Source organism: Cheilinus undulatus, linkage group 11, assembly GCF_018320785.1.
Source record: "Cheilinus undulatus linkage group 11, ASM1832078v1, whole genome shotgun sequence".
In the NCBI taxonomy this organism is placed as follows: Eukaryota; Metazoa; Chordata; class Actinopteri; order Labriformes; family Labridae; genus Cheilinus; species Cheilinus undulatus.
Window position 1 is genome coordinate 22,524,303 of NC_054875.1, and position 10,457 is coordinate 22,534,759.

At 39.1% G+C, this 10,457-nt stretch overlaps 1 protein-coding gene across 1 annotated transcript; it reads right to left on the minus strand.

Annotated features, from left to right (window-relative positions):
- Positions 1–29: 29 nt before the first annotated feature.
- LOC121518225 (glutathione S-transferase Mu 3-like) lies at positions 30–8,948 on the minus strand. The gene is made up of 8 exons (XM_041800492.1): positions 8,815–8,948; positions 6,132–6,207; positions 5,948–6,012; positions 5,764–5,845; positions 5,422–5,519; positions 5,236–5,331; positions 4,801–4,911; positions 30–362 (listed from the first exon to the last, which is right to left on the minus strand). Exons 1-8 carry the CDS (start codon positions 8,848–8,850, stop codon positions 267–269), a joined length of 660 nt encoding a protein of 219 aa, XP_041656426.1. The 5' UTR covers positions 8,851–8,948; the 3' UTR covers positions 30–266.
- Between the last annotated feature and the right edge of the window lie 1,509 nt (positions 8,949–10,457).

Consider the following 10,457-nt stretch of genomic DNA (forward strand, 5'->3'; position numbering starts at 1 on the left):
TGTGTCAATAAAACTCTGTTCACAGTATATCAAAGAAATTAAGTGCTTTTATTCAAATTAAAGTGTCTACAAATCCATAATAAAAGTACAAAGTTGAAGTGTCTTTTCAAGAACTTTGATTCAACTAGAGAGAATTAACAATAATGCTACACAACCAACAAGGTTAACAGGTAAAAAAAAAAAATCTTCGCTAGTCTTTTATTGGATTTCAATGCATTTTTGAACATCGTCCTGTTCAGTTTGTTTAAGGCAGAAGTGCTTCATCTTCACTCTTTCTTGTTTCCCCACTTGGCCATCTTGTTGTTCACTGGAGTCTTCATGAATCGCTCTGACTTCATGTATGCAGCAATCTTATCCAGAGCCTGTGATGATGATGGGAAAAAACAAAATGGGTTAAAATGAACTGGCAACACTACACATTATTCACCTGTAGACATCACACTGAGATTGACACAGCAAAGCCGGACTTCTGCTGGGTCTGTCTCTGGTCCATCACGGCTGTGCTGCAGTTCGACTGCGTGCCCCGCTGTCCATCAACACCCACCGGCTGTTTTCAGTGCTCAGCATGGAGCAGCACCAATGGACTGCTCCACCTGCGGGACTGAGGAGTTCACGCGGTAGTTACAGAATCAAGCTTGGCCATGCGAGTAGATACTAGTGAAGTGCTGTAAAAACAAAGGCATGAAGCTATTGTTCTGAACAGCAGTAGTTGGAGTAGGGTAGACTTGCTTGAATTCGTCTCCGTTTCGCCCTTTCATGTGGACTTTTGTGCTCTTATCATGGGTTGGTATAACCTTGTAAAGCAGATGGATACGCCCGTTTCCTTGTTTTTCACTGGCGAATCCATCTTGCAAAGCTCCCATCTGAACCGTTTGGGTCCAGTTAGAAAGTGACAGGACCAGTCAGCGACGAGGGGCAGTACTTTCAGGTGCAGCAGAGTCGTGACGTAAACAAGCAGGAGCAAGAGCTGGTGCAATTATTGAGGAAGAGATTAGCGTGGACGCTGCTAAAGCGCCAGTTTTATCAGAACTTGACGACATTTCTTTGTTAAAAGAACAAAGAACAGCAGTGAGTTTTCTTTTCAAAAACGACAAAATTCGAGAACTTACATGTCTGTAGTCGCCGTGTTTCGCATTATTCCTCAGTAGCTGCACATGTGCAGCTCGATAGCAGCTACATCACGTGTTTTGTTGCTCTGATTGGCCCGTAGAGATGTGACAGAAAGAATGTTCACCCAATCACACGACGAGTTTTTTCAAAGCCTCTGCCTTTTCTCAAGTGTTTCCTATTGACGCTTTCCCAGATGGATGTGTGAAACAAATCCATCTGGCGTGTCAGGTTAGGGTTAGTAACCTATTTATAAAGAAATGAGCTTCCTCTTGTTCCTCTGGCCTGTTGACGAAAGGCTCTGCTTTGCCTCATTATGACATTTTGTCAGCATAGTAAAGGGAAATTCGATCTGGCATTTATCTGGTGTCCACATGGAGTATTTTATTCTGAAATTTAACTGCATATCTTAATTTAGCTACAGCGAAACTTCCTGCCCCGCTCCATTTTCTACATACTGAATTTATGAGCAGTGCTCCAGCCTCTAGCAAAAATAGAAGTCCTGCATATCTGCTGTGGAGGGCTCCAGGATGGAGCAAAGACATACTGCCAGGGCTTGACACTAACTTTTTTGCCCACTAGCCACGATGGCTAGTGGTTTTGCAAACTTACTAGCCACTTGGTATTTCCACTAGCTACAGTTTTGGTGTTTGGAAACTGTTACATGCCAAATTTGGTACATATGGTATGACATGACACACATGCTCCATCTCCCTCATCAACCTGATCAACAGCAGCACTCCTCGTAATGAAGTACTTCTCCCTGTACATATGAGAACCACACTACAGAGATATATGTCATACTTTGCTGTTAGAGACAGTCATTTAAGAGTTACTGACTCTTAGATTTTTTTTCGTCTTCAATGGATACGTTTCTGCTAATATTAAAACACTGACTGCTAATTAACTGTTAATTAGTAAAAAGCTACAGCAGATTACAAGAACATCTCTTATTTTCACTCTGACAAATCTCCACCAGAGAACGCAGAGTGTCACACTTCCTCTCTATTCTCTTTTAAACTTTATGGTGGAAATGTCTTAAAGGGATACTTTTTGGCAAATTCACCCATTGCCATAATTCCTATAGTCTTAGTAATAGGTTCGTTTCCTTCAGTTGTCGGTGCAAGCTATTTTTAGATCGGCGCTGCTGAGTTCGGACCTGCTGTGCCAACTCAATGTAAGCAGACGGTATTCCGGCTTTCCCTCATCAAACTCATCAAATACACAATCTAACAACTCCAAAACTCTCTCATGGACAAATTGTGACCTGTACATTCACCACGCTATGAAATAACCATGAAACATTACGAGACGGAGATGTTTTAAAGTTAAATGCAAAGCCACAACTACACTCCAGACACGGCTGCTGCACTGTGTCACTCCGCCCAGTGGTTTACTCAAGAAATAGTTCCGAGTATTTGCTTCATGTGTCATAATGTTACATAATTATACGTTATTATTTCATAGCGTGGTGAATGTACAGGTCACAACTTGTCCACAAGAGAGTTTTGGAGTTGTTGGATTGTGTATTTGATGAGTTTGATGAGGGAAAGCCGGAATACCGTCTGCTTACATTGAGTTGGCACAGCAGGTCCGAACTCGGCAGCGCCGATCTAAAAATAGCTTGCACTGACAACTAAAGGTAACGAACCTATTACTAAGACTATAGGGATTATGGCAATGGGCGAATTTGCCAAAATGTTGATGTATCCATTTAAAATGTGTGAAATAAAGCTCTAAAATGGATTAAATTTTGTGTTAAAATAATAGATGACTTACATTAGGTGCATTAAAGGTCACATTTGGAAAACATTAAACAACTGTACTGTCTTTTGTTTAATATCAGAAGCAAAGAGATTCACTATTCCCTTGAATTCTCTTTGCATTGTTACAGACTTTTATCCTTCTGCCTCTGTTTCTCACTGCCACAGTGAACATTTTCAAAGTTTCAGAGTTTCTATCATCTTTTATATCTGTTAATTAGTGATATATGGCAAATCTGTAATATACACCACATATAGAAACATGCCATAGGTTTTAATATCATTTAAATATTACAAACTGTTGCTGTTTTTATCATTTGGGTTGCCCTCAACAAGCAAATAATATAAAGGGAGTATTAATCAAACAATATTTAGACACAAGAGTGACAGAGACACACAGCTGGACACACACACAGCACTGGCGCGCTGATCCTCCATGGACAGAGAGGAGCTTTAAAGCAGAAGGAGAAAGTTCAGGTCTTTGTTCATCCTCCAACATTCTGAAACATTTTCCCTCAACAGATAGATGCCTTCAGTCTATTTTACCAACACATCAGTGTGTGTGTGTCAATATATGTGCATTAATGTTGCGTTTGTGTGTGCCATTGTTCTACAGCATCAAAAGCCCTTGGTGTTGCATGAAGCATGAATGGATGATGATACCAGCCACTTTTCAGTTCTTTTGAGGGAAATTTAGCCTTGTATGTGCCAAACAGCCTCGCTGCAACAAACTTCTAAATCATAAACACTGATACTAACAGACAGGCACAAGTTGCTGACACCGATAAATTCAACCCCCCATTGTGGCTAGTTAGGGTGACCGTTACCTGCCACGGCTGAAATCGACCCACATTTGGCTAGTTGGCTGGTGTAGATGTCAAGCCCTCTATACTGCAGCAGTGCTAGTGGAAGCATTCAAATGGACTAAAACTGAAACCTTTTATCCTCTGTTACCATGACAGAGCAGAGATGGACTGAACACGTATCTGGTGAAATTAAGGAGCAATACAGAGGAGGAAAATGGTGCAAGAATTTAGGTCAGGGGTGTCAAACTCAAGGCCCGGGGGCCAAGTCTGGCCAATGTTATAGTTATATCCGGCCCACATGATTATATCATTATAACTGGCCCACCCGAATGAGGTCTGAAGATTTCCTCCAGTATAAAAATGGAAACTTAATGTTGATTTCAAATATCCTAGTGAACTCATAAAAAATGAAAAAGTAGAGACTAAAAATAACCAGGAAAAAAATTCAGGGCTAAGAGAAAAAAAAATCATTTGATTTTTTGTTTCCATTTTCAATTTTGCATCTCACAATTACAATCTAAACTTATAATTCTGACTTTTTATGTCATAGTATTACTTTTGAAGGTAACAATTTAAAACTTATGATTTTTGATATGATTTTCACATATTTTGACCTTTTAGACTCACAATTTTAAATCCAAACTCATTTTCACCTCTAAAAGTCATGGTTTTGACTTTCTTTCTCATACGTTGGCCTTTTAAACTTATGATTTCAAATTTTATCTCATATTTGACCTTTAAACTCATAACTTGACTTTAAATTTCCTGTTTTGACCCTTTTGAACAAATAAGTTTGACTTTTTAATCACAGGTTTTTAGCCGTAAAACCCATCAATTTGAATTTTTATAATCTCAAAATCCTTTATCATCAGTGCTAAGTCCCCCCCCATTTATTCACTACTGATGAAGATGAGGTTGACAGTTTATGGTTAAATGTTGACCCTGTTAGGCCCTCAGGTTAGACCTAAATTCAGAATCTGGCCCATGCTGTGATTGAGTTTGACACCCCTGCTGTGGGGCTTTTTATGTCCTGGCAGATATTTTAAATGGTAAATGCAGGGTGTTCTAATGTATTTAACAAAAAACAAACAAACAAAAAAATGAGAAAACACAAGTGTTCTCACCTCAAAACGGTCTAATAGGTCTTTGAGGTTCTTGAAGTCATCCAGGCATGTAGGGTGAAACATCCTATGTTGATCCAGCAGCTCGTACATGATGAAGTCCACGAAAGTGATCTGATCAAAAAAAGGACATTAGATAACATGCTGAAAAAAACAAAACTAGACTTAGAAAGCTCCACCAATCACCAGGTCAATATAATCCATTACTCAAATGAAATACTAAAAGGGAATAACCGATTAAACTTGTTATTTCAAGATGAATCAACACAGTTCCAACAGAAGCATGAAGCTATTTCTCTGCAAAAAAAAAGAAATCTACTGTGTTAATGCTGCTGCAGACACTTGTTGACTTACTGAAGAATAGAATACCACCAAAAAATAAACAAAAAAATGATGACTATGACTTATGCATCCATAAATGATTAAGGAGCAACATACCTTATCACCAGCAAACCACATCCTCTCCCCCAAAAAGTCTGAGAACTGCTGCAGTGTTCCTGGTAGCACCTGGAGGTATCCTGGCTTCATCTTGTCCTGATGTGAAAGACACGATGATGGCGTTAGCATTGACTTAAAGGTGTTAAATTACAGAGGAAATCTTTAAACTTTCAGTGCAGTACTCACAAATTCACCATAGCACAACCTCACAAAGCCGTTTCTGAAGTCCATGGCCTGGTTCTCCATGATGTCCACACGGATCCTCTCGTCCTCCGTCTCGCCACCTGTTAACAAAACAATAGAAGAGAGGAATTAGGGAAGTTACTGTTCCTGATACAATTAGTGTGTAACTTTTGTTCTTTGTTCCAAAACTAGAAATAAAACTGATCTGATGTACCTCAAATATTAATTGATCCTTTTTAGGTTAAAAGATAAGACTTTATGTAGAAATATTAATTATATGGGTTGAAATCTATATGAAACTAAAGCAGTATTTCCTTTGTGCAAAGTGTTTGTATTCTTACTTACACATATTGTGCTTGCGAGCGATGTATCGCATGATAGCATTGCTCTGCACTATCTTCCTGTCTCCATCCTCCAAGTAGGGCAGCTATGGAAGGATGTTAGTCACAACATGGCAAACAAAAGTTTCAACTCCATTGCACATATCAGCACTCAAGAATTAAACTCTTACAAAGACAAACTCACGTACATTTGGAAAGGTCATTCCCAGTTTGTTTTTCACATCAAACCAGCAGCTCTTGTCATAATTAGGAGCTGCGTGAAACAAACATGATGAGAATAATCAATGGCTGTAATATAGACATTTTGTAACCTATGCAGATGAGATAAATAATTCTCTTTATTTATAAATGGCTATTTTATAAGTAAATTACCTTCACCACAGACGTAAAACTTGTTCTCATACTTGGTTTCAGTGTACTCCAGCAGCAGGCGGGCAGGCTGGGCAAGCTGCAAAAGAGTAGGCATAAGAAATAAGAAATAAGGAATTGTTACAGTGGTGGTTGATATTTCAACTTTTAAACACTTTTCTTTACATATAGACATAGGCATATGGGATTATCATGCATTTTCCGCCCCTACCAATTTAATTTTAAGATGATTAAGGTGTCATTCTTTATATAGAAAGCTTGGAATCATAATTAGAGATGGGCCAGGTCTGATCCAGTATTGGTATTCTGTCCAATATTCAGGTTATTTTTATATCGTGGCTGGCGTTGCAGAGTGCTATGTGACCAACAGCTCAGTCCGAGTCCACTAATCTTCATATTTCACTCTGATACTAAAGAGCAGCCAGATAACAACTCAAATGTCACCTGGTTGTGCGATCAATGTGAAAAACAAAAATGAGGTTAAAGGCTTTTTCTGTCCTCCTCAAGTTTAATATCTGTAATAGCGCAACACAAAGCAATCACACTCTGTCTGGGCTGCAGCGACTCGTATTACAATGGCTTAAACGACTGTTTAAAGGTGTTTTAACTCGTAACTCCCTCGGTTTAAATCACACAGTCACGCCGCTAAAGCCAAGTTTAACATGGTACTCCCAGGAAACCCTTCACATTTGTTTAGTTGAAGAACTGTTTTTTAAACTTATTTAAAGAGTTTTGTTTCATTTTTGTAGCTATTTCTACATTTTTACTTTTTTTTTTACATTAATGCACTTTTATTTTAAACATTCAGTTTGCTGCTACTGTTCCTATGTGGAGCCAGCATTAACTTTAAATACATTTACTGCTAAAACTATTAAGTTTTATGCATTTTAAAATATTGTTTGAATAAGAAATCCTGTTTCAAGTCACTACATCTTTGTGTAACCTTACATATACTCCCATCAAAAACAATAACATATTAACAATTTCCATCCTTTATCATAATTGCATATCTATTTATGTACCCACTACACCAAGCCCCATGAACCCCAGTAAGTCAGACATGTTATCTTTTGTGCATGCTGTCTTATCTTGTGCTAACAGGAATCATATAGTGTACACAAGATAAAAGCTTGTCTGCAAATTATTAAAAATGTCCCAATTTACGACCACAGCAGCTCTCCCCTTTTTATCTGTGAGAAGTGGAAAACAAATGTTTGGTAGTGCATGTTCTCTACAGCAGGGATTTTCAAAGTGTAGGAAAGTGAGCATCCCCCAGGAGAAAATACTTTATTCTGTGGACCCCCACCCCAATAAAAAATATGATTTAAACCACTTTCAAACATTTCTGTCTCATCTTTAAGCATTTTTTATTTAACGTTTCAATTTTTAAACTTGACTCTCAAATGTTTTCCTTGATGAATAAAAACTTGACCTTGGAGAATTTTTTTTCAACTTTATTTTGAGCTCTTTATAACTTGAGGGGGAAAGTTTAACTTGTAGCTGAGGCAGTGGTGTAGTGCAGAGTATATGGAGTATACCCAATTATTTTTCTGTCTCCATAGAGTATACCCACTAATAAATCCTCTCTACTAGATGGCAGAGGTAACTGTAAATAATCTGAGTGCACGAGTGCTGGCTCTGTAATGCATTAGCTCCAAAACTAGGAATATGGAATAACTGAGTCAAAGTGCATCATTATGTAAATGTCTTATCCTGTCGTATTTGGGCCAGTGGTGATGAGTAAATCAGCTCTTCTTCTTGGGAGTTAAATTTCAGAACAACTTTTAGTTAGAAGCAGGGTTGTTAGGTGTCAATATGCAAATAATAAAAGCCCATTTTTAAGTGAACTAAATATATACAAGATGTTCCTTTATGTCTTTGTGTATAACACAGGACAGTTGCACTTTTCAGGGTTGGCTGCTTAAAGATTTGAGGGACCATTTAAGAGTTTACCCACCTAAGCAGGCACCACTACACCACTGAGCTGAGGTGTTGGAAGTCGACACACAAAATTACAAATAGTTATCAGTGGCAGCCCAGCCTTTGGCAATTAATGCGAGATCTGACCTTTACCTTTAACTTGCAAACAAGGTAACAGTTTAATCAGGGTTGCACACGTTGCTGCACGATGATGTGGTCAGTCCAGTCTTATGACCACTGAAAGTAGAACTGCCATTTTTCTTAAGCACTGCATGATAATAACTACTTCATTTATGAGCACACGCACTCGTCTGAACAAGAATAATTATACTTATGTAACTATGACCGAACTCGTATGAAACCGGCTCCTCGATGGGAGCACAATTAAGCTGTGTGAAGACTAGACAACTATGGCTTTTGCTCATTTAATCAGAAAGATAAGCTAATGTTAGCTACAGTTCAGATTACGGCGCTAACGTCACGGAAAATTATATCATTTTGAGCACGTGCAGGCGGCTGTCTTAAATTACATAACATTTACCGAGCGACGCTCTAAAAGGCGATGTATATCTTTAAACGCCATCAACTTTTACAAAATTACTGTTTAAAACTGCAGTAGGAACAGACACCCAGAGTCTGAATAACTGCTAACAGGTCTGGGCTGACGTTAAAGCGGGTTTAGTGGATGTGCAGTGGTAGCCGTAAGCATCAACCGCGATGCAAAAATCATCTGACGCTACTTTGCAAACATGGCAGGTTTACTTACCCCACGAATATCCCAGTAAGCCAGTGTCATAGTCATTTTGATTCACTCTTCGTGATTCTGCAGATTGCTGAGACTCGCTGCTCGGAGAGGGAGAGGAGGCGGCTGGTGCCTTTCACATGGAGAGGTGGGCGGGGTTTACCGGGCGGTCACACATGGTTAAGAAGAACCGGTTTTATTGTTTGAACAAAGAAAAAGGCGCATGGTGTGCAAATGAGAGAAGAGTAATCTGATGAAAAGTCACCCTATACAATAATCTGACATATCAAATAGATGTGCCAAACAACAAGTAAGTCCAGAGCAACTGGAAATTTCCACGTGAAGAGCCACACTGACACAGCATGTTCAGACATTTCAATAACACAAACAATTCAGAATTTTTGAGAATCAAACCCTAACCCAAGCTCAGAAATTTCAACATTTTTTTTGCAAATATTCAACTTTTTAAACAAAAAAATGATAATATTTCATGTTTTGGTTTCTCATAAATTTATAACTTAATAAACATTAAAAAAAATCAATCTTTTTCTCAAAAATCAACCAACTTTTTGTAAGTAACCATAATAAGTCTTCACAATAATGTTTTTTTAATCAGCTTAGTGTGAAGTCAAACATTAAGGTTATTTTGTTATTGGCTGATTCATCATTGGTTTGATTATGAAGTGAATATCCCTCATCTGACATTCAGAAAGTATTCTGACCCCTTTTACTTTTTGTTGTTGCAGCCTGAGGGTACAATCGCTTAAATTCAGCTGATCTCTTGTGACTCTATGCTTATCCCACAACGACAAAGTGAAAATTGATTCCTTTACATTTATGCAGATTTATTACAAGTGAAAAACTGAAATATCACATGACAAAAGTATTCACACCCTTTGCAACACTTAAAAATTTAGCTCAGGTGCCCCTCATTTCTCTCAGTCTTTGCTGAGGTGTTTCTACACCTTGACTGGAGTCCACCTGTGGAAAATTAGATTGATTGGACATGAGCTGGAAAGGCATACACCTCTCTATAGAAGGCCTTGCAGCTGCCAATGCACATCAGAGCAAAAACCAAGCCATCAAAGGAACTGCCAGCAGAGCCCTGAGACAGGATTGTTGCAAGGCACAGATCTGGGGAAGGCTAAAATATTTTTTGCTGCACTGAAGGTTCTCAAGAGCATAGTGGCCTCCATGATTCTGAGATGGAAGCAGTTTTGCACAGCTAGGACTCTTTCAAAAGCAGTTTGCCCTGCCAAACTGAGCAATTGAAGGAGAAGGGCTTCTGTGAAAGAGAACCTGATGGTCACTCTGACTGAGCTCCAGAGATCCTCTGTGGAGACAGGGCAAAGTACCAGAAGGACAACCATCACTGAAGCCCTCCACTGATCTGAGCTTTATGGCTGAGTAGAAGTCTCTCCTTGGTGCAAAACACATGAAAACCCACTTGGAGTTTACAAGAAAGCATCCACAGGACTTCCAGACTGTGAGAAACATGATTCTCTGGTCTGATGAAACCAAGATTGAACTGTATGGCCTGAATTCTAAATGTTATGTCAGAGGGAAACCAGCCACTGCTCATCACCTGCCCAATACCATCCCAACAGTTAAGCATGGTGGTGGCAGCATCATGCTGTGGGGGGGGGGGGGGGGGGGGGGTTTCCTCC

Coding starts and splice junctions, on each gene's coding strand:
- LOC121518225 (XM_041800492.1), bottom strand. CDS start 8,850: ATGACTATGACACTGGCTTACTGGGATATTCGTGGG. Junction 5,520..5,763: donor CGCTCGCAAGCACAATATGT/GTAAGTAAGAAT, acceptor TTTTGTTAACAG/GTGGCGAGACGGAGGACGAG. Junction 5,332..5,421: donor GGTTGTGCTATGGTGAATTT/GTGAGTACTGCA, acceptor CTTTCACATCAG/GACAAGATGAAGCCAGGATA.